Source organism: Babjeviella inositovora (assembly GCF_001661335.1).
Source record: "Babjeviella inositovora NRRL Y-12698 unplaced genomic scaffold BABINscaffold_16, whole genome shotgun sequence".
NCBI classification, from domain to species: domain Eukaryota; kingdom Fungi; phylum Ascomycota; class Pichiomycetes; order Serinales; genus Babjeviella; species Babjeviella inositovora.
The window spans coordinates 170,076-192,425 of record NW_017566853.1 but is presented as its reverse complement, the minus strand read 5'-3'; the positions used below and the strand labels follow the sequence as shown (position 1 = coordinate 192,425).

The 22,350-nt window shown below is 48.2% G+C and overlaps 10 protein-coding genes across 10 annotated transcripts; 7 read left to right on the top strand and 3 right to left on the bottom strand.

Annotated features, from left to right (window-relative positions):
- Nucleotides 1-2: 2 nt before the first annotated feature.
- BABINDRAFT_25613 (ZIP family transporter) lies at nucleotides 3-662 on the bottom strand (the record flags this gene model as incomplete). The annotated part of the gene is made up of 1 exon (XM_019131363.1): nucleotides 3-662. A coding segment is annotated over one exon (660 nt), but the record flags the coding sequence as incomplete, so codon positions are not given.
- Nucleotides 663-1,907: 1,245 nt separating this feature from the next.
- On the top strand, nucleotides 1,908-2,753 carry BABINDRAFT_169223 (uncharacterized protein; the record flags this gene model as incomplete). Its single annotated transcript, XM_019130639.1, has 1 exon — nucleotides 1,908-2,753. The coding sequence occupies one exon, from the start codon at nucleotides 1,908-1,910 to the stop codon at nucleotides 2,751-2,753; it is 846 nt and encodes a 281-aa protein (XP_018982680.1).
- A 548-nt stretch (nucleotides 2,754-3,301) lies between these two features.
- Nucleotides 3,302-4,321, top strand: BABINDRAFT_163609 (uncharacterized protein). Its single transcript, XM_019130005.1, has one exon. The coding sequence runs from the start codon at nucleotides 3,526-3,528 to the stop codon at nucleotides 4,207-4,209; it is 684 nt and encodes a 227-aa protein (XP_018982679.1). The 5' UTR covers nucleotides 3,302-3,525; the 3' UTR covers nucleotides 4,210-4,321.
- A 1,067-nt stretch (nucleotides 4,322-5,388) lies between these two features.
- On the top strand, nucleotides 5,389-7,442 carry BABINDRAFT_163606 (uncharacterized protein). Its single transcript, XM_019130004.1, has one exon. The coding sequence runs from the start codon at nucleotides 5,786-5,788 to the stop codon at nucleotides 7,376-7,378; it is 1,593 nt and encodes a 530-aa protein (XP_018982678.1). The 5' UTR covers nucleotides 5,389-5,785; the 3' UTR covers nucleotides 7,379-7,442.
- A 271-nt stretch (nucleotides 7,443-7,713) lies between these two features.
- HAS1 (ATP-dependent RNA helicase) lies at nucleotides 7,714-9,684 on the bottom strand. Its single transcript, XM_019126667.1, has one exon. It carries the CDS (start codon nucleotides 9,646-9,648, stop codon nucleotides 7,933-7,935), a length of 1,716 nt encoding a protein of 571 aa, XP_018982677.1. The 5' UTR covers nucleotides 9,649-9,684; the 3' UTR covers nucleotides 7,714-7,932.
- Nucleotides 9,685-10,083: 399 nt separating this feature from the next.
- GUP1 (O-acyltransferase) lies at nucleotides 10,084-12,231 on the bottom strand. Its single transcript, XM_019130003.1, has one exon. It carries the CDS (start codon nucleotides 12,015-12,017, stop codon nucleotides 10,299-10,301), a length of 1,719 nt encoding a protein of 572 aa, XP_018982676.1. The 5' UTR covers nucleotides 12,018-12,231; the 3' UTR covers nucleotides 10,084-10,298.
- Nucleotides 12,232-13,330: 1,099 nt separating this feature from the next.
- Nucleotides 13,331-13,671, top strand: BABINDRAFT_163604 (uncharacterized protein). Its single transcript, XM_019130002.1, has one exon. The coding sequence runs from the start codon at nucleotides 13,419-13,421 to the stop codon at nucleotides 13,629-13,631; it is 213 nt and encodes a 70-aa protein (XP_018982675.1). The 5' UTR covers nucleotides 13,331-13,418; the 3' UTR covers nucleotides 13,632-13,671.
- Nucleotides 13,672-13,967: 296 nt separating this feature from the next.
- Nucleotides 13,968-15,977, top strand: BABINDRAFT_41805 (uncharacterized protein; the record flags this gene model as incomplete). The annotated part of the gene is made up of 1 exon (XM_019132045.1): nucleotides 13,968-15,977. One exon carries the CDS (start codon nucleotides 13,968-13,970, stop codon nucleotides 15,975-15,977), a length of 2,010 nt encoding a protein of 669 aa, XP_018982674.1.
- A 1,316-nt stretch (nucleotides 15,978-17,293) lies between these two features.
- Nucleotides 17,294-19,150, top strand: CRN1 (Crn1p; the record flags this gene model as incomplete). Its single annotated transcript, XM_019130001.1, has 1 exon — nucleotides 17,294-19,150. A coding segment is annotated over one exon (1,842 nt), but the record flags the coding sequence as incomplete, so codon positions are not given.
- A 1,584-nt stretch (nucleotides 19,151-20,734) lies between these two features.
- Nucleotides 20,735-21,953, top strand: BABINDRAFT_163602 (alkene reductase). The gene has a single exon (XM_019130000.1). The coding sequence runs from the start codon at nucleotides 20,792-20,794 to the stop codon at nucleotides 21,932-21,934; it is 1,143 nt and encodes a 380-aa protein (XP_018982672.1). The 5' UTR covers nucleotides 20,735-20,791; the 3' UTR covers nucleotides 21,935-21,953.
- Nucleotides 21,954-22,350: the final 397 nt, after the last annotated feature.

The following is a 22,350-nucleotide window of genomic DNA, read 5'->3' as shown; positions in this document are numbered from 1 at the left end:
GAGTGGAAGATGATACCAAATTCAAGAACAAACACGGAAACCAAGTGGCCGTAATAGCTCTCTCTTTCAGCATCAGCAGCAGGGGTACCAACAACTTCAGGGTCTTGGTGGTGTGAGGCATGCGAAAAGTGACTTGGGTACTTAATGGCCTCGTGAGAAGGCAGTGTCGTCCCATGAATATGCTGTGTGGTTTCATGAGAATGTTGAATGGCTTCGCTGTGGGATTTGGTCTCACAGTCTTTTTCAGCATCTTTGGTGTAGACATCCGTCTCGCCAAAATGCGAATGGGAATGCTCGCCCAATTTGTTTTCGACAAAACGGTACACCATCAACTCCGCAAAGAAGAGCACAAACAACGTCATCAAGGCGATGGCGAAGGCCCAGGGGTAGCCTGTGAGGGCGTCACCAAGACACTCGGTGCTCAATGCTTCATTCGCGGGGCTCAACAAGTGGATGAAAGCTGTGGCTATGATAACGCCTGAACCGAAGAATTTAGTAATGAAAAAGACCCATGGGGGTAATCTGATGAAGGAGTACTTGGAGCAAAGGATCGGGAGAAAGGCTCCGATAGCCGATGTAACGAGAATCGCAAAGATGGCGGAGATTCTCGCACCCCAGTGGTCCCCGGAAAAGTCATTAGAGGTGGCACAGGCCTCTCTCTTTACGAATTCGTTGAGGGCAGCAACTGTGGAGGGCATGGTACAGAATTTTGCAGTAGAACGATTGGGTATAAGGGGGTGGCTCGGGGCTAGATGAAGTGTATGCAGAGGTCTCGCCGGAGAAGCTAGGGCAGAAAGGTTATCGTGTGAGTGTCACGAAAGGTTATCACCTACGAGGAAGTATTACTGATAAAACAGGAGTGGTTACTCAGTTCTAAGGCGAATAACTGTGCTTACCTCGTTTCTGGTGTGTCTCGTTTTGCATCTGGAAGAGCACCTTGAGGGTTACCGCCGCAGTACGTACATGAAAAAGTTATGTCGGCAAGAGAGAAAAGATTAATGCAGGATCCAACCGTTAGTTGACATTCAGAGAGCAGTACAAGATAGTAAAACTCGTTCTTTCGTTCCATGTTATGCTCAAGGAACACAAAAAAACGATTGGTAACGGTAGACGTCTATTCACCGTTAGCCAGAGATTTGTGCCTAGTATGAGGTAGCAAACTCTCTGAGCTGTGGAGGCTGACAGAGCACGTGACAAGGCATAACCTCCAAGGTTATCCTTCATAAAGTCACTATGCATGACGCGAGTGCGGCAAGTGAAAATATTCACGCGCGCCGCGTACCCAGGGGTTATGATGAGCCCGCAACGATAAAGGGCTCCAAGCAGTTAGGCCGTATGAATGTGAGGCAGCTGTTGTATAGAGAGTGCAGAAATATCGGCATATCGGTTTAAAGCTGCAATAATTGGTATGCTAATTCAAAGGTGCTTCCAAACAGAAAAGTCTGTAAGAATAATGTTGACATATTTTTCTTTTCATGGGTCGAACGAATACACTGATACAGGGTCAATCGACTCTGAAAAGTACACCCTTCAGTCATGAAGCTATATAAGGATTTGGTGAGTTTTGATTCCCTAAAGCAAAGCACCCGACTTCATGCCACGGATAATACCTTGGGATTAGTGCACAGAAACGAGCAGCTTCCGTTTATTTGGCTGGAGCTCCCTGTGCCAGCCCCAGACTTTGTTCCCAGGGGAATAACCGCCTTGTCAAGCCATATTGAGAATGTCCTGCCGCTTACTTTGGTACACCAGAGCGGCTCATGCATGGAGCAAAACAGAACCCTTGTATTGACATCGTTTTGCTTCTATTCAAACCTGCAAATTTCCTACTCAATACTTTTCGATATTTGTCTTTTGCAGACCGCCCAGTTTGATTTTACCACCACTATATCGTACTTAAAATCCCAATGATCCCAGATCCCCCTACCGATTACATACCCGTACTCGACAAGATGAACGGCCGCACCTTTCCAGTGCTTGCCGATGGCATCAAATTCGTGAAAGGTATTTTAGACCGCCACAATATCAAACCACGTGTTTCTCGCAGTGATTCCAGCCGGAAGTACTTTGTGCTTCCCGACCAAAGCAAGATTCATATCAGCTTCTCGGCTTTGCGCGAATGTGCCTTGGTCAAGTGCATTTCCCCACTGAGCTCGCCTATCCAGTCATCATACCCCAGAATTGAGCCTGTCGAGATTCAGGAACACATTGAGGATATTTCTATGGTCAGTGAGAGTTCGCTCACCTTATTTGATTCTCTGGATATGCTGAATGTCTCTCGCGAAAGACCCCAAGTACATGCAACGCCTCAGGGCCTTCGACAACGGTTGGGCGTGTCTTTTGCTATGCCTAATATTAGCTCTAATGATGCCTTTGCCACCAAGACCCACCAAAAGAGGAGACAAAGAATACAGATGGTTCCGGACAGCGCTAAAAGGCAAAGCAAAGTTCACGATCGCTCAGTAGATGTACCCTTTAGCTTGATACAGGCGGTGAAGGAGACAAATGACGCGAATGCCCGGCTTGTGAATGAGCTAAACCGGGCCCAACAGGATTATGAGAAGATTAGGGGGGATGTCAGAGGAGAGCTTCACGAGATTAGGAAGGAGCTTCAAGGGTTCAAGCAAGCTGTGGGAGTGGTAATTAGCGGTGGTAATGCATCAGATGTTACAGAAATCAAGAATAACGTGTTTGACCTCAAGCTTGACATGCGCATGCTTAAGGAGTATATGGTGGGTCGCAAAGGCTGTTAGACTTGAACTGGTTATGTTTCCAATGTGTTGCTAACGCAAAGATACGCATAAGGTTGTATGAAATTGCTAGATATTATCCAGAAGGCTGATGGATTCGCTCAAGACTATGTTTGTGTGGTGTTACCAGAGCAGGCCGTACAAATCCTTTTACTTCAAAATTTTGATGACCCCAGGGAAATGCACAAAGATTTATATACTTGTGGTATACTCCTCTATAAACCCCCCATGGGTGCTTAGTCAGATATCAGCGGAATTACCAGTGCCTACACGTCAACTTCCATCCTTGTTTCATTACAGACGGACGTTTGCGACTAGTCACCGGTTAAACAGAGATTTTTCCAAGTACCGGCTTATATATAGCCGAGAGAAAACTCCAACCGTTTTTTTGGTAGTACTTCATGTATAATGTTAGCAAAAAGATGCAAAAGTGTTAACGGCCATATCTTCAATCAATATCAGATAACACCAAATATTGCAACTTAACGATACTTCACTGTAAATCATTAATAATTTGACTGGGTTTCCCCTTACTGGTTTTCTAGAGGCAAAAAGGCTATATCCAATCTTGAAATGTGTGGCGTGTATTTTTACCTCTAACTGCATTACAAAGTATAGCTGCTTTGAAATCGCGTTCCATGCACGCCAGACTTCTTGTACGCGACCTGCAGACACTGAAAAATACACGACGAAAGCTGGAGAACAGACAAATAAATCAACCCACAACCGTCTTTATTCTTCACCACCGCTAACACACCATTGCTATCACTCATTCATGGCTAAATCAGAGTCACCTAGCATATTTAGCCCCTCGGTAATAGTCCTTAGCACCGGGATCGCGGCCTCGCTTTTCCTCGGCGCAAGGGTCGTGTCCAAACTCAGACGGATTCCGCAGGCGATCCAAATCCCACCGCAATATCTCCATAAAAAGACGCTTTTTGGAAAGGTTACTTCCGTAGGGGACGGTGACAACTTCCGGTTTTATCACACCCCTGGCGGGTTCCTCACAGGCTGGGGCTGGTTGCGCGCCACGCCGCCCATTAACAAGCGAGGCTACGGCAAAGAGACCCTTAGCGTCCGGCTATGTGGCGTGGATGCTCCCGAGAGGGCACACTGGGGAAACCCGGCCCAGCCGTTCTCAGAGGAAGCGTTGATCTGGTTGCGCAGCTACCTCATGGGAAGACGTGTGCGAATCAAACCGTTGTCCATAGATCAGTACCAGCGTGTGGTTGCAAAGTGCTGGGTGTTGCGATACACCGGCTGGAAGGACGTCAGCGCGGAGATGATTAAAAACGGTATCGGTGTGGTGTATGAGGGTAAGACATCGGCAGAGTTTGACGGGCAAGAGGAGCGGTACAAGCGGTTGGAGGCAATGGCGAAGAAGAGACGCCGGGGACTATGGGGGGTCAATGGGGCACTCCAGACGCCGGGAGAGTATAAGAAAGTGCATAAGCAATAGCAGGCATTAGCATCAATTAAATTAATATTATAATAGTTCAAAGTGGGTGGAAGTACCAGAAGGCGCATGAGATAAAAAGAAATCTCTACGACTACAGTACATAAGAGGGCGCGGTATACTGTAAGGACTAGCGACCGGGATGAATGAGATTAAGAGTACAATCACTAAAGACTGGGAAGTTTCCCGATTAGAAATGCTTTTGCCGATGGAATGCTGTTGGGGAGTAAACCCGGCCCGACATTGTCCCGAAAGGCCGATACTCGCACCAACTCTAATCTACAGTTACAGTTACATGGAACTTGAGGATGATGGCATGATCTGCATCACGCAGCTTACTAATTTCCAACGGAGCGAAATTGAACTAGATATCCAAAAATGATACTAACTTGATGAATGATCAATCCATAGTTTGTCCAGGGTTTTTAGGTTGTGCTATACGTCTCAGCCTCGGGCCGTATGGTTCTAACGCCAATTCTAATTAAACTTATATATTCGCCTTGAGTTCAAAGATCGGCCCTATCATCGAAGGTGAGGGAGGAACAAGCACTTGTCATACGTTACAATCAATTAAGCAAATATATAACACGCCTCAGTGGTAACAACTACGATTGTTTTTGCAAAGCACATAATTACTCGGTGGCATTTTGCTACCGGGTATTCCCGTTCGGTTATAGGCGCGGTAACTTTAAGGTATTCAAGGGTGCACCGCATTACAAGAGCCCCCCTGAGGCCAGCCTTTTGGCAAATGGTGAACCACACGGTTCACGGTATCACTTGTAACAGCACACGTAATTTAAACGATCAGCTTTGAGGAAATACAGACGCGTTATTGATATATGACTCCAAGTCTGACGTTCGCTTCCTGTCAGATTCCAGCCTCAAAAAGACGGCCCAAATATTAGGGTTTTCGGAGAACTGCCTGAACCTCCCGTGCCAAGCAAAATGACCCTGGGGTAATTTGAGCCTTTTACGGAGTACGCACGTAACTAGGTGTTCTTATACCCTCACTTGCTGCAGGTTACTGCGGGGCAGCAATTCTCCTACAGTTTATAGGTGAGACAGATCGACAATGTGACGCACCCCGCACAGCGGCTATCCGTATCCGTAAAGGGACTGCGTTTTGCAGCGAAAGACTCTTTAGGCCGCCTGAGAAGGCAGCCTAAACGCCGTAACAGATAAGCAGGATGCAGGCGCCACCGCATGTAATAGCCAAGGAGGTCACAGCTGTACGGAGATACCCTAATCCAGGACGATAAAGCTCTGCGCTCGAGCTTCAGGTTTGTGGGGGAAGCTATGGACCCGGCTTGCTCCAAGGGGAGTCATCAAGCGACACCCAAAGATCCCGAATTCGAATTCACGATAAGGTATGGCGCGTTGCTAAAGTACCTTGTATAAGGAGGGGAACACGGATAGTGAATGATACCCCGGGTCGTTCCCACAACCAAGGCGCCTTGATCTAGGAATGACCCAAAGTATATAAACCTCTGATCCCATATAGATTTCTGTGGCTTTGCAACATCCATACAGAAATATCCAGTTGCATCTTAAATAAACACTACCTAATCAATTCAGTGCAATGTCGGCCGATAAAATCCAGCCGTCATACGAGGTTTCCTCGTCACCAGACCCGGATGCTTACTCCAATGAACCCAAGAACCCTCTTGAAGCTGTAACGTCGTATGACGGCATGACGGCGCAAGAACGCTTCCCCAACATCGACGAGAAGAAGGTCCTCCGCAAGATGGATATGCACTTGTTGCCGATGCTCGCGGTTTTATACTTGCTTTCCTTCTTGGACAGAGGGAACATTGGAAATGCAAAGATTGAAGGTTTGGTTGAAGATTTGGGCTTGTCCAACAACCAGTACAACTTGTGCCTCACCATTTTTTTCATTACATACTCGCTTTTCGAAGTACCTTCAAACATGTGCTTGAAGTTGTTGAGGCCTAGTATCTGGATTCCGACCATCATGATTGCCTGGGGCGTCGTGATGACACTCATGGGGATTGTTCACAACTTTGCCGGCTTGTTCGCCTGTAGGCTATTCTTAGGGGTGGCCGAAGCCGGGTTGTTTCCGGGAGTGGCGTATATTTTAACCATGTGGTACTGCAAGGGTGAAATTCAATTCAGACAGGCCATGTTCTTCAGTGCTGCCTCCGTTGCCGGGGCTTTCTCAGGGCTTTTAGCGTTTGGGATTTCCAAGATGGATGGCGTTGCCGGTCTTGAGGGGTGGAGGTGGATTTTCATCTTGGAAGGCATATTGACTGTCTTGGTTGCTTTTGGAAGTTTCTGGGGCTTGCAGGATTTCCCCGAAACCGCTTCTTTCTTGACCCCGGAGGAACGTGAGTTTGTGCTTTGGCGTTTGGCCAACGATAGCAACAAGGCTCCAGGCGGAGAGGCTATTGAGTCTCGCATGATTCAGTATTCGGACGCGGGCTCCCGCGTTCCATTAGTGGAAAAGAAACTAACGCCGTGGCAATCTCTCAAGCAGGTCTTGAGTGATTGGCAGTGCTGGCTTCATTTGATAGTTTATTACTCAGTCGTCGTTCCTTTGTACGGTATCTCGCTTTTCTTGCCAACGATTATCTTGAATTTGGGCTATACCTCTGCCAAGGCCCAGTTGATGACAGTGCCAATCTACATTGCCGCATCCATCGCCAGTGTGACTCAGGCATGGTTTTCCGATCGGGTAGGGCTCCGTTCACCATTCATCTTGGTGAATCTTTTGTTCTTGGTAGTGGGCTACAGTATGTGTGTGGGCACAGACCCTAAGGTTAAGCCTGGTGTTATTTATGGTGGCAGTTATTTGATCGCGCTTGGGGTGTATCCTGCTTTCCCGGGTGTCATTTCTTGGAACGCAAATAACTTGGCAGGTTCCTACAAAAGAGCTGTGGGGATGGCCTTTCATATCGGCATCGGTAACTTCGGCGGTGCTTTTGCCTCCAACATCTATAGAGCGCAAGACAAACCACGGTTTATTTTGGGCCACAGTATGGAGCTAGGTTTCATCTCGTTGGGGCTCTGTGGTCTAACGGTTTTGGTGACGGCTTACCGCAAGATTAATGCCAAGCGTGAGAAGGAGCTCCAAGACGGTAAATGGGACGGCTATACCAGAGAAGAAATCTTCGACATGGGCGATAAAAGTCCGTTGTACCGGTACAGGCTCTAATTCAGCTGAGTAGATCGGTGTGTTACCTATGTATGTATAGATAGGAACTAATGTATGTTGGCGTTTCAAGTTTGACCTTGGTGTAGAGATATTGATAGATTGTTGACACTCGCGGCCATCTCTACTCCCTATCACACACGTATGCGGGGAAACGGGCCAAACAGACACTCGCCGGTATATGTTACACCGGCGAGTGTCTGTTGGAGCTGGAGTTAGTTCTAAACGAGGGAGCCAGAGCTCACTAGATTTTTGAGCGGCCAAACCGCGGTTAAGGTTAAAGAAAGAGCCCTCCGTGGTCATGTAACAACTCATCAGATGTTACTCTATATCTGTAAGCGTATCCATGATATTCCTTAAAAGAGCTTGAATTCACTACTATAGCTCAGTTAGATTCCAGTCTACGGCTCTTGCATTGAGCATGGTATTTTGCCGTCTCAGCCCGGGCTGTTGTCACACAAGTTAGCATTGTCCTGACCCCATGCGTCGCAAACAGTTCTACTCATTTAACCTGACCTCAAGAGTCGCACGCGCTATATTATAATGTACATTGCAGCCTACTGCTGCTTTCTGGTGTTCTTTCTCTTCTGCTGCTGCTTTTCAGCGGTCTTGCCACTGGCACCAATGGTAATGTTCACCTTAGGTGGCACCTTGAACCCGAAGGACTTGGCCACCTTGACCAAATCCAACTTGTCAATTGCGTACACCGTCTTCAAGTGGTGCGAAGAGTATGCCTGCAAGTACGATCTATAGCCGTCCTTGGCGGAGGAGTGCAAGTGATAGTTCGAGGCTATCAACTTTTCCAACTGGGACAGCACGTTGGCAATCTTGGAAGTTGGGAACTCGAACTCGTTCAAAGGCACCTTGGCAGCCTTCAAGTACCTCAAGAAACCCAACTCGGATGGGGTCAAGAACATCAACGACTTTCCCTTCCCGGCACTGCCTCTGGCGGTTCTCCCGACTCTGTGGATGTAATCTCTTGGATCATCAGGTGGATCGAACTGAACGATCCAGTCAACCGCAGGAATGTCCAAGCCTCTGGCGGCGACGTCAGTGCACACCAAGATCCCCGACTTGGCGTTACAGAACTCGAAGAACGTGTTGGTTCTCTTGGTCTGCTTTTGCTTGCCGTGCAAGTCTAGCACCGGGAGATCGATGTAGTTTAACAACTCACCGAAATACTTGACACAGTTACAGGATGAGAGAAACACAATGATCTTTTTCTTCACATTGCGCTTCAAAAAGGAGAACAACAACAAAAAACGCTTGTCAGACTCACAAACCACGTAGCCCTGTTCTAAGCCGTCGGCGGTAGAGGTGTCCTGCGCGCTGTGGACGTTGATGTATAACGGACCCGGTCTCAAGGAGATTCTGGCCAAATCCTCAACCTTGGTGGTCTGAGTGGCCGAGAACAACATGGTCTGTCTGTTTTCCTTCGGTAAAATGCGGATGATCTGCTTCATTTCGTCTTCGAACCCAATCTCTAAGATTCTGTCGGCCTCGTCGATGATGAGCGCCTTCATGTTCTTGTAGACAAAGCCTGGGGTGTTCTGCAAATGATCCAAGAATCTCCCTGGGGTTGCAATCAACAAGTTGACCCCCTTGGCCAACTTCTCAGCCTCGGCTCTTCTGTTGGCACCGCCGATGACAATCCCAAAGGTCTGCGAGTGGTGCGCCATCAACTCCCTGGCCACACCGAAAATCTGCAACGCCAACTCTCTGGTCGGGGTGATGACCACCACACCAGTCCCGTTTCTTGGCTTAAATCTCAAGGAGTACAACATCTCAATCGCGGGGATCAAAAATGCCAACGTCTTACCAGAGCCGGTCTTGGCAGCACCCAACACATCCTTACCAGCCATAAGCGGCGGGATGGTCTTAGCCTGGACCTCGGTCATCTTGGAGAACCCCATCTCCTGGACCGCCTTTAAGGTGTTTTCAGACAACTCCAAGTCTGTGAAGAGCTCGGAGGTTGTGATGGACGTGTCTTCGGTCGGCTTGGTGGCGATCTGGTTGGTTGCCAACTCGTCCTCCGCGGTGATTTCCCGAACCTGTTGCTTCTTGCTACGCTTGGTTTCTGGGTCTTTCACGTCACCGTCGAGCAACTCGGCAATCTCCTCGAACTCGTCGTCCAATTCGTTCACCAACTCGGCATTCTGGAGCTCCACATCCTCGTCAGAGGACTCTGGCGCCTGCTTGACTTTTTTGGAAATCTTAGGCGAATCCGCATCACGGGATCTCTTCAGGACCGATCTCTTGGTGTCTTTAACCATGGTACGTGTGTATGAGAGAAAAGAGCTTGTTTATCGGCTTAAGGTTGTAGGGCATGAAAAATTTGTGCATAGAGAAATATTTTTTCTTTTGCTGCAGCGCGATGAGCTGCCGAATGCGGTAATAAGTGGAATACCGGATGTGGTTCCAGGGCAAAAGGCACCGAAGAAAAATATTCGGGTGAAAGGTATATTCACTATATTCAAGTTTATGGGGATGCAATGAGTTTTTGGTGGTTATTCTGGATACGACAGGGGCGTGATAGCGGGAACAGGGTGGGCGCCACTCTGCACATTTGTTGGCTAGCATTTGTATGTGCCGAAACGTGGTGGGTATCTGGCGTTTCCTTCATTTTTCAGCTTTAAATTCCTTATTACCAGCCGGATAATTGTCGAACCCAATAAATTAAATAATCGGCACCAAGTGCCGGTATGTATCCAAGCTACAACTTTCACCCACCGATTTATCAGCGCCTTAACTGAAATGTCCAGGGTCTTAGACCGCTATGCTAGCTTCTGCGTTAGTGGATAAAAACAAGGCATAAACAGTCCGCCAGGCCTCACTTACGTAAACAAATAGCACTCTATATTCATCTCAACTACACTGATGTCAATTGTGACCAAAAAAATTTGAGTGGCCTCGCCCCTCTCACCTAACACCTAACATCAATCCCCTTTCTCTTTTCTGATTCTCTCAACTCAAACATCACCTGAGCGCCAACAAAGAGACACGCAGAGCTTACAGCAAAGAACACAAGCCCGTCGAACGTCTGGAACATTTCCTGTAACAACTTCACCATGCCGTCCTTGCCAAGACAGAAGCCAAACAAGTTCGCCATCATCATCATCCAGATGTTGATGACGGCGCCAACCGCACACACATGTCTGAACCACCACCTGTTAGCATACGGCTTGAAGTAGATCGTGGCAAACAACTCCGGGAGGATGAACAACACCACAAGCCAGCCCCAGAGCAACATCTTCAACTCGATGTCGTGCCAGATAGCAACGAAGGAGAACACGGTTAGAGAGGTCAAAATACGGTTACCGGACCCACCAAGCGGCACGTAGATGTAGCGGATGACCCAGCGGTTAAAGGAGCGGTGCCAAGCACGCCAGAAGGCTAGCGCGCTGTAGTTGTTATCCATGCAGCGGATCATGTTTTCCGGGGGATCGATGCCATCGGCCATGGCCCAGAGGCGGAAGAGACGCCACGGGATCAAGAGCTTGAGCCAAATGATGTTCAAGTTGAAGAGCCCAAGCATAGAGATTTGGAACGGCGTGTCACCATCCCAGGCCTTGGTCTTGGAGACGGCCACTACGTACATGTAATGGAGGAGGAATTCCATCACCAAGAGACAGAAGGCAAAACGCGCCGCATAGACCGCGATCCGCTTGGCGTTGATTGTTGGAAGCATGTTGCGCGACTGATAGACGTAATCGTTGAAGGTGATGATTGGTCCTGCGATGTAGAGCGGCGTGTAGAGAAGGTAAGCAAGGTAGTTGACGATGCCGTAATCCTGAAGGTAGAGCGGCGCCACAAGCCTCTGCCTGTCGTCTAGCGGCGCTCTGGTGAGGTCGTCGTTCTTCTTCTTGTCTGCAGCCTTGAGACTGAGGCCAATCGAAGATTCACCGTTGGACTTTGGGTTGGAGAAGTAGTGCTTGCGCTCGAGGTAATCGAAGTTGAAGCTCAACAAGCGAAGGAGGGTGAAGTTGTAGAACACGTCCCAGCGCTCGATGATGCCCTTGAAGCCGGTGTCGAGGAAGGCCAACGCCGGAACGATGTTTCCAAACGGATAAGCGCGGAAGTTGTCGTTGATGAAGAGCGTCGCAACCCCCCAGACCCACAAAAGAACCGTGGAAGCCTTCTTGTTCGGAGTGCGTCCGATTAGGTAGAAGACAGCAAAGTGTAGGAGCACGCGCACCGCGTTGCACCCGTGTGCCGCCACGAGAAAGAGCAACCCAAATGTGGAATCAAAGTAGAGACGGTTGGTAAAGCCCACAGCACTGAAGAGTCTCCTCACACCAATGTGCATGACTAACAAACCCCCAAGCATGGGGAAGTTGTCTCTGAAGAAGCGGTACTGGGGGTCAGAGTTATCGACCTTGCGCCCAAACATCCAACCATCCTTGAGCAAATGCGCAAAGCGCGGGTAGTTCGGGTTTGTCTCGTTGGAAGCCGACATTGCGGTGAGGTACATGTACGGAACAACAACCGCAAAAACAACAAGGTAGACACGAAACTCGGCGGTTGCCCAGCGCGAACGTGTTGCCTTTTGCACAATGTTCTGACGGTGTTTAGCGTCCGTAGGGGCCTGGAGCCGCGTGTCCAACGTTTGGAGCGAAAAAAAGGAGCGGATCGCGTGAAGCATCCTGTGTGAGTGAATTGGAAAACACGGGTGATGAAATTGGTGAAATAAGTGATGAAATAGGTGATGAAATAGGTGATGGAATAAGTGATGGGTTTGTTGACGTATGAGAGCAGGTGGGGAATTGGGTCGTGCAAAAACCAGCAAAATGGGTGACGAGTCCTTACGCTGGGTAACGGAAGTATGTGGGCGCAGTACCGCTGGATGTTAACAAAAGATGATTGCATCTCATCCAATTGACCCTTTATCCTTCGATTGACCCTAATAGGCGATAAAGGGGGTGGAACTGTCAATTTATCTAAATCCAGTAACGTTATTGGCTTACATGAATATGCTCCCTTTTAATGGCTCATTGTAATTTAGTGAAAAATTCCCAAGTCGTTCTCAAATAATGTCACGTGATGATCGCTCTTGAAGCGTTTATTGAGAGTCTGGGGAAATGTTATCGCGATAAGCGCTCCAACGGTAAAGTATTATCCCATCTGTACTCCAAGACCCGCCTGCTTTGGATATGCGACATGAAGTTAGTCGATTGTGTTTGTCTGTATGAAGAGATGACTCTAAGTGCTCCTATAACTACGCACTTATTGGGCAGAGCCCAGGGGTATGCGCCTGCTAGTGTAAGTGTAGAGAGAATTAGGCAGTGCCGGTATTGCACGAGAAAAGATAACAGCTTAAGGTTTTTATATAAGTCGAGTTGGGGTATCAATCTGCCAAATACCACAGGGCTCCAACCCTGACCAGATGACCAAGGCCATCTTTTAAAGATATCTTATCAGTTCTCGGTCCAGATATATTACCATCACCAGCAAATGATGGCGCCAAATATTGTGTTTGAGGATCTCTTTTGCGGAGTTTCTGCCTAAGACTAACGTGGCTAATATATGTTCAACCAGTCATTGTATTTCGGGTTAGCGAATGCATCCCCCATTCGGACTGTGCAGATCACCAAAATAATTTGGTGATAACGCATAGAAGCTTCCGAGAGTGGTAATAATTAGCACCCCCGGGCCGATCGTCAATATTTTAAAGAGGCTACGGCGTTTTCTCCAGCTTTGCTAGGAAGACACTCAAACAGACCTAGCAAAACCCCTTGAAAGCTTATTTTCTGATTAAAGTAGAGTTTCTATAGTAAGCTAGTCTGATAGACCATCATGCCTAATCTATGCCTATTGATTACTGGTCACTGATCCCTCGGTAGCCGCGCGGAGAGCCCCAATTTGTCAAAAAGGAACCAACGGAATTAAAGATTCGATAGAGTATGTTCTCTCCCCCTAATACCACCATCATGAATCCAGTTCGCCGACATACTCTTCTCCGTTAGGATGCCGGTACTTTTTTTCTTTTGAGAGCTCCGCTAATACAGCTGATAAACCAGTAGAGCCTCATCTAGTTTGGCCTAGTATGCGTGAAGCTCATGTAGTTCTATATGCAATTAAACTTCCCCGCTTAAAGACTTCTAGGCCTGGAATCGAAATCCAGTGCGATAGCAATATACTAGTATCCCACCCATGGAGAGATCTAGGGATGATCAGATGTAGTGCCTGTTCAACCAAGAACGTGGGCCAAATCTTATCGAGTTGTACTAGCCTTAGTAAGCAGTCACTCCCTATTTAGCGTACTGACTCCTGAATATCGAACCTCAGCGCAATCCCGCCCCTTTTTCTACTGTATCTAGTGATTCGGGTTACAACCGTCCTGTAAGTCTCTAACGGATATACACCTGCCCTTTCTCGGCTCGGACGTCCCGACTGAGGGGTTCGTGGTGTACGGCCCCCTCCTCCCGCAAATACCTGCCGTATTCGGGAATTACACGCGCCGCTTGGGTCCCACAAAACCTTATCAGCAGCCTGCATCCTGAGACTGGCTGATAGCAGATTTGTATATAAACGGTCCTTCCGCCTTTCCTCCCTTCTTGCCTATTAGTGTAAGCAAGTCTAGAATTTATTGGCAATGACCCACCCGTTCGACCAGATCACTACCCAGGAGTTGCAGGCCGCAACCAAGCTCGTTAAGGACGCCCACGCGGCTTCCGACGCCGTCCACTTTGTCCAAGTAGACAGAATCGACCCACCAAAGTCCGAAATGGTGAGATACTTGGAGGCCGAGAAGGAAGGCCGTTCGTTGCCAATCATTCCGCGCCGTGCCTACGTCTACTACTACACCAAGCAGACTGAATTCAACAAGGCCATTGTGAACTTGACCTATGGACATGTCATCACGAAGCAGAGGATGCCTCAAGGCGTGGTGGGCCCAGTGCTCGGAGACGACATGGTGGAGATCGAAGAATATGCGTTGAGAGATCCCATTGTGCTTGCGGAAATTGCCAAGTTGAAACTTCCAACAGGCTACGACGTAAGATGTGAGCCGTGGATCTACGGCACGGATAACCCCAAGGAGGACCGTTTGTTGATCCAGGTCTACATGTACTTGATTGGCTCCAATAAGCATGTGGAGTCGAACCACTACTCGCTTCCTTTAAAGTTTTCCCCTGTGTTTGAAATGTTCACCAACAAGTTTGTGCGCATGGACTACCTTCCAGCTGGCTTGGATGAAAAGACCTGCGAGACCTTCCCATGGGAAGAGTTGAAGCCAGTGGAGTACTTCCCGTCGATCAATGGCGAGGATACCCTTCGCGAATTGAAGCCGTTAATCTATCAGCAGCCAGAGGGCCCTTCGTTCTCGATCAACGGCAACGCCGTGGAATGGCAGGGCTGGAAGTTCATGGTAGTTCCTAACGCCAGAGAGGGCTTTGCCATCTACGACGTGTCCTTTAAGGGCCGGTCCGTGCTCTACCGCTTGGCACTCTCGGAAATGACCGTGCCTTACGGTGACCCACGTGCTCCGTACCATAGAAAGCAGGCTTTTGACTTGGGTGACTGCGGGTTTGGGGCCAACGCTGATTCTCTTGCCCTTGGCTGCGACTGCTTGGGGGTAGTCAAGTACTTGGACGTTGTCCGTACCGACAAGCATGGTAACCCCGTCACCATTGCCCACTCCGTGTGCATGCACGAGCAGGACTACGGTTTGCTCTACAAGCACGTGAACTACCGTACCGGGACCTCGGTGCAGGCCAGAAGACGCGAATTTGTGGTGCAAACGGTGGCTACCGTGGCAAACTACGAATACGTGGTGAACATTGTGTTTGACCAGGCAGGCGCCATCTCCGTCCAGGTGCGTGCTACCGGGATTTTGTCCACGATGCCGATCGAAGTCGGCAAGACCGTTGACTGGGGTACCGTGGTGGCTCCTGGCGTGTTGGCCGCGCACCACCAGCACTTGTTGTCCTTCAGAATCGATCCAGCGATAGATGGCCACAAGAATACCGTAGTCTATGACGATGTGGTGACCATGGAGCTGAATACGGCCTTGAATCCATTCAACGTTGGGTTTATCTCCAAGAGAAGCTATGTCGAGAAACCAGGCTTTGTCGAGCAATCGCCATTCACCAACCGCGCGTTCAAAGTGATCAACGAGCTGGTGATCAACCCGACCACCTTGAAGCCAGTGGGTTACAAGATCGACATGCCAGCGCGCCAGATGATTTTGGGTTCGCCAGACTCCTACAACGTTAAGCGTGCCAAGTTTGCCACCCAACAGTTGTGGGCCGTGAAGTACGCGGACGATGAGTTGTACGCGGCCGGTGAGTTCACCAACCAGTCGCAGAAGGATACCGGTGTCGCCGCCTTCCTCGAGAACCAGGACAGCATCCGTAACGACGATGTTGTGCTCTTTGCGACGATGGCATTGACCCACGTGCCTAGAGCTGAGGACTTCCCGGTTATGCCAACCGATATGTTGCCGCAGATCAACATTCTTCCATTCGGTTTCTTCGAAAAGAACCCGGCCTTGGACATTCCGCAGTCGGTCAACTCGTTCAACAAGTCGGTATATTATGACGATTCCGTTCAAATTGCCGTCAACGCCGCTTCGGGAAGCTGCTGCTCCAAGGAGAAGTTATAAACTCTTATTTCCTAGTCTTTGCTATAATATTTGATAAGCGTATGTCTTGTATGTAATAATGGGTAGCGTTGCATGTAAAGATCTTTTCTAAAGGGGTGTCTCCAATGTGGGTCTGTTTAACCTAGAGGGCTTAAGTTATGCAATCACATACCGTGCGGATTGATCGGTGTAGGGCAATGGTTTGTCAATGATAGATATCTCATAGAATGGGTCTACACATTCCCAATCTAGGATCTGTACCGGGGTTAGGTGGGAGGAGAACCACAGCGTTATCAGTGTATACCTTCTCCGGTTTGTCTTAGAAACAACTTACACATTGATTCATGCTGTGAGTCGAGCCATCAATCAAATAGGTCACGATAAGAAGCCTTAACTCTGGACATTTCTTAAGCAGCTAGGTGTGGTCTTGGCCAGATATAATCCGATTGAAAAAGACGTTACAATCGTATACCTGTATCTCCCAGATGCATCTCTACCGGGTGAAGTCGAGTAAATTTCAGAAGACTGAAAGTCTATGTGCCGCTTGCCTCATAGTTTTATTTGATAGCACTTGTCATGGACTTCCTTCCCAGGGCCGTCGCATCATTTGTACTAGACCACCAGTGGCTTAAAGGTCTACACCCCAATACCCTGCAGCTACATTGATTAATTCTGTCGACATCCTCTTAATTGGCAGGTAAAGTCCCATCCCTGCTCCCTCTAGACTTGGTCGTATGCACGTGTTGCTGCACGTTCCGGAAATGGTCGCAGTCCTGGATTCTTGCTGCGTCTGAACACCGCGTCTCGTCGATAAGACCGCCGAATTCGCCCAGCCTTCGCGAAACTCAACCGACTTTATATGTTTCCAACTGGCAGCTATTTCACTATACGCGACAACCACACCATCTCGCATTACAAAAAAAAGAAGAATACAATACAATTATGAGGTACGTATTACTTTGAGACGATTTTGAACAACAATTGAAGGAGTGCTACAAGGGGAAAGTTTGATCTAAGGGGCAATGTTGTGTAAATGTTACTTGCGAGGTGGGATTCACAAGGGTATTGCACAGGTCCTATGGTATGACGATTTCCCTGAGATGGCAATCGAAAATTTGTCGATCAATGGTCCACCAGCCAGGACATATCGATGGATCTGGGCGATACTCATCCATCCAACTATCAACCCTGGTGTGTCTGGTGTCATCCCTTTTCAACTGTTACAACCAATTAGGCCCCAAAAGCGAAGTAATGCCCCAGCCGTTTCATTCAGTTTTCTGGCATCCAGGCTAGGCTCCACGGGAGTACCATAAGTCAGTGTTTACTAACGCTTTTTTAGTGGAAGATTTGTCAGAGCGTCCAAGTTCCGCCACGTGTTCGGGCAGTCCTCCAAGAAGGAGCTTTGCTACGAGAATTTGAAGATTACGAAAAACGCGTGGGACTCGAACTTGATCAAGGCAAACTCCAAGTACATTGCGGTCAACTGGGAGAGCTCCGGTGGCGGTGCCTTCGCGGTGATTCCGGTCCAGGAAACAGGAAAGGCACCAGACAAGACTTCCTTGTTCCGCGGCCATACAGCAACCATTTTGGATGTTGATTTCAACCCGTTCGACGAACAGATGATTGTGTCTTCATCCGATGACGGCCGCATTGCCATCTGGGAGATCCCAGCGGACTACTCTTTCCACAAGTACATGAACGAAGACGGCGACGCGATTGACGTCGCTCCGGTTAAGTACTTGACCGGCCACTCCAGAAAGGTGGGTCATGTGAAATTCCACCCATTGGCGCAAAATGTCCTTGCCTCCTCCTCCCTCGACTACACCGTCAAGATCTGGAACCTTGAATCGGGCAAAGACGAAATCACATTGCAGCACAAGGACCTCGTCACGTGCTTCGAGTTCAACCCCAACGGAACCTTGTTAGCGACTACGAGCAGAGACAAGACGATCAGAATCTGGGACCTTGCGACCCAGAAGGTGATCGCTGAGGGCCCGGGTCACAGCGGTGCCAAGCCGTCGAGGATCTGCTGGTTGGCGGAGGACAGGGTCGTCACCACCGGGTTCTCCAGAATGTCCGACCGCCAGGTCGGGATCTACGACACCGCCGACTTGAGCAAGCCGATCGGAGGCTATATCAACATCGATTCCTCCTCCGGGGTGATCATGCCGGTCTATGACCCTGCGACCAAGATTTTATTCTTGGCTGGTAAGGGAGACGGGAATATCCGCTACTACGAGTTCGCTGAAGACGACTTGTTTGAGTTGTCTGCCTACCAGTCCACGGATGCGCAGAGGGGCTTCGCTGTGGCACCAAAATATACGGTTAATGTGCGCGAAAACGAGATTGTACGCGCCTACAAGACTGTCCAAGACTCTCACATCGAACCAATCTCGTTCGTGGTGCCAAGAAGGGCCGAGATATTCCAGAGCGATATCTACCCGGACTGTCCGTCGAAGCAGGCTGCGCTTACCGCGGAGGAGTTCTTTGCGGGTAAGACCGTTAACGGACCAATTCTCTTGTCGATGCAATCTTTGTACGATGGTTCCGAGCCGGAATTCCGTCCCTCTACGTCTAGCTTGCCTGTCAAGGTCACTCCACCAGTGGAGACCAAAAAGGTTGCGAAGGAGATTTCCGTTTCCCCGGTGCAATCCAAGGAGCCTACTCCGTTCTCCAAGGGGAAGAGTGTGGACGACTTGTTGAACAAGCCTGCGGTCGACGATTTGTTACAGAAGGCCCAGGATTTGGACGGCGAGGAAGAAAAGTCTGAGGGTGAGTGGGGTGAGGAAGAGGTGGAGATTAAGAAGGAGACTCCAGTGGAGGTTAAACCAGCTCCAGTGGAATCTAAGAAGGAATCTAAGAAGGAATCTCCTGTGGAATCTCCTGTCAAGGCTACTCCAACTGAAACCAAGGTTGTCGAAAAGGTATCTCCTGTGATTGAAGCAACCCCCGAGCCGATCCTTGCTCTGGCGGCTGCCTCGCCTGCTCCTGTTACCGCCTCGCCTGCCCCTGTCACCAAGGGTGCTACCACTTTGAAGGGTAACGTAGACAAGTTGACCATCCTTGTCGAAAAATTAGAAGCCCAGATTGCCAAGTTAACCGAGACCGCGGCCGAGAAGGACGACAGATTAGCTGCCTTGGAAACCAAGATCGGCGAGTTACTTAAAAAGTCTGCGTAGAGTATTTTTTTTTTTTATCTTGAACGTGTATTTTTACTTTGACGGGTGTAGGTGGTGGGCGGTTATGTAGTTGCTTATTTTTATGTGTCCATGTCTAAAAGAGGGTATCTTAATTAGGTCTCCTCTAATTTCTCGGCCGCATTCTCGAGTCAGGGGAGAAGATGGTAGACAGGCCCGATCAAAGACCGCTTCATCCTTGCGTGACTTCAGTCACAATTGGCGACACTTTGGTGAACGCTGCTTCACGGAGGAATCTGTAATTCTTGTCCTCCCACCCAGAAATGAAATGCTTTCTAATCCGAAGCATGTTTCAATATTTGCCAACGCTTCAAAATCTGAGAGATTCATGTATAAATCATTATTGTCCATACGGGCGAAGTAACCATAATCTAACGGGTCACAAAAGGTCAATTCAATATTCGAGTAGTAACACTTCCGGGCTATACAAGCGAGGGAATTTGTCTCTGATTTTATCAATACACCGACTAGTGGAAGTGGTATATAAGAGAATGTTTTCTCTGGAGTCTCCAATGGAGGTGTATCCCAAATAGTGGAAAGGGCATTAGAATTCATGGTAAAGGTGCAACGTAGCAAAGGGAATATTGGGCTGTTGCATTGCCATTGGGTGATATAAATGCCCCAGCTTTATATATGACTTTATATGGTGGTAGTGGAAATGGGTTGTTTGATTATATCACTTAGTGCCATTGTGGGGTGTACTGAGATATTGGGTGGACCCTTTTATGGGACGCGGTTGGTATGTTATGGAATGTATATGGGTCACGTGCGCGGCATGCGGACCCTTGTAAAACGCAGGGCCGATTTCATTGCGAACAATTCATGGCACATTCAATGATCTACGCTTGATAGTTAGCTTCATTCCCCGGTTTAGGACCAAAAAGCTGGATCTGAAAACCACAAGAAAATATTAAGATACCTCAAGGATTTAAGACCTTCCTTGCCTTCCTCTTGATCATATATCTTGCGTATTGAGTATTCAAGTTCTCTCTTAGCTAATGGTATCCACTACAGCCTACCAGATATGCACCTTCAGTTTATTCAATTTCCGAGTTGAATTTTCCCTCGAGAGACCAAGCACAATAGCTGAATACGCTGTTGCGTATAAATATCCCAAGTGACCCCAAAGAGGCTTACCTGCATTCAGATTTGTCAGCCACGTGTTATTGCGTTTGAGTATACATGCACAGTCCACTCTTTGCGACTCAGACATTCGTCGGTATCGATCAATGCTGAGAATCTCTGAGTTGCTAGTCATCATTTTTATATAGTACCATGGCGGGATAACACAGGATGAATTACTAAGCCTGCATCTTACATACACTCCCCGAAGCGTTAGTCCTGTCTGACCTCAGACTTCGGACGCCACATATTTTGCTTCCAACCTCTTCGTTAACAGAAATTTCAAAGGGCCTGTGCGGCTGTGCGGCTGTGCCAAGCCAAATATGCATATGTGGCTGTTCCTTGAGATGTTCTATGCAGCAGATTACTAATTGACCTTGTCAATATTGATGATTTCATTGCGGGTTTTACCCATTAATAATCAACCAACATTTATTATAAATGCTCGGTACAATTCCATTCTTTAACCAGAATGTAGTTTAACAATCATAGGCTATTATATCAACCTCTTCTACAATGACTATCCAACCTTTAGCTGACACCAACCTCTTCAAGCCGATCCAAGTGGGTCGCTATCAGCTCCAACACCGTGTTGTCTTGCCTCCATTGACCAGATACAGGAATGATACCGACCAGGCGCCTACTGAGCTTGCAGTTGAGTATTATGGTCAGAGATCTTCCAAGGTCGGTACATTGTTGGTCACCGAAGCCACTTTCATCTCCGCCGCTGCCGGTGGCTATGATCTAGCTCCAGGTATATGGTCCGGGAAGCAAGTCACCCAGTGGAACAGGGTGTTTAACAAGGTGCACGAAAACAAGTCCTTTATTTTTGTCCAGCTTTGGCACTTGGGCAGAGCTTCGAAACCTGATGGGTTGAAAGCCCGTGGCTTGCCATACGTCTCTTCTTCCGCCAATTACATCACGGATGAAGACAAACAACTTGCAAAAAAGGTTGGTAATGAACTCAGAGCCTTGACTGTCGATGAGATCAAGCAAACTGTCAAGGATTACGCACAAGCCGCCGCCAACGCCATCAAGGCTGGGGCCGACGGTGTGGAGATCCACGGTGCCAATGGTTATTTGCCAGATCAGTTCATCCAATCCACCTCCAACACGAGAACTGACCAGTACGGTGGTAGCGTGGAGAACCGTGTCCGATTTGTGTTGGAAATTGTGGATGCCATCGTGGCTGAAGTTGGTGCTGATAGAACTGGTATCAGATTATCTCCATGGGGTCTTATTGCGGGAATGGGTGGAGCTGCATACAACCCAGAGGAGACGTTTGGGTACCTCTTGGAACAGCTTGAAAAGAGAGCGCAGGAAGGTAAGAGGTTAGCTTACATTCACTTGGTTGAGCCAAGATATGGCCGTGAGTCCATGCACATTGGGAGTGGGGTAGTTCCTGGCGACAATGCTTTTGCGTTTGAGAAGTGGACTGGTGTGGTTATCAGAGCTGGTGCATACCATGAGGACTACAACCACATCAAGGGTCACGTTAACCAGAACGACAGAAGCTTGATAGCTTTTGGTAGGACCTTCATTGCCAACCCTGACTTGCCGGAGAGGTTGGAAAAGGGGTGGGAGTTGAACCAATACAATAGAGACGACTTTTACGGTGTTGGAGCAAAAGGCTACACCGATTATCCTTTCCACAAGTAACTTCGGTCAGAGATTTTTCCGTAAAATTATAGAATTTAGAATTTATTTATGATATTTCCACAATGTAGATCAGATTTGTTTGTGCTATCGGAACTGCAATTCCTCTTTGATATGAAAGTAGCATTCTTTAGAACTGATTTTACAATAGAAAATAAAGGGCAATTTATGTGAACATCAAATTAGTTGGTTCAAAGGAATATATTACTGTTGACTGGTTGAGATTCTGTCTGGTTAATATTTTTATAACCAGATATTTTTCACCATGCCATATACGAATTGTATATATCATGGATGTCCCTTAGGTCGCGTGACGCGTCGCAGCTTCCCTGCAGGAGAGAAAAACCGTTGAAAAAGTATAAGACGCCAAAACGACTCGTTCTGCTGGCGCCAACCAACAAACCTTACGATTTGTTGTC

Bases quoted from the DNA above. Each gene is read 5' to 3' on its own strand.
- BABINDRAFT_163609 (XM_019130005.1), top strand. From the start codon at position 3,526: ATGGCTAAATCAGAGTCACCTAGCATATTTAGCCCCTCGGTAATAGTC.
- BABINDRAFT_163606 (XM_019130004.1), top strand. From the start codon at position 5,786: ATGTCGGCCGATAAAATCCAGCCGTCATACGAGGTTTCCTCGTCACCA.
- HAS1 (XM_019126667.1), bottom strand. From the start codon at position 9,648: ATGGTTAAAGACACCAAGAGATCGGTCCTGAAGAGATCCCGTGATGCG.
- GUP1 (XM_019130003.1), bottom strand. From the start codon at position 12,017: ATGCTTCACGCGATCCGCTCCTTTTTTTCGCTCCAAACGTTGGACACG.
- BABINDRAFT_163604 (XM_019130002.1), top strand. From the start codon at position 13,419: ATGCGTGAAGCTCATGTAGTTCTATATGCAATTAAACTTCCCCGCTTA.
- BABINDRAFT_163602 (XM_019130000.1), top strand. From the start codon at position 20,792: ATGACTATCCAACCTTTAGCTGACACCAACCTCTTCAAGCCGATCCAA.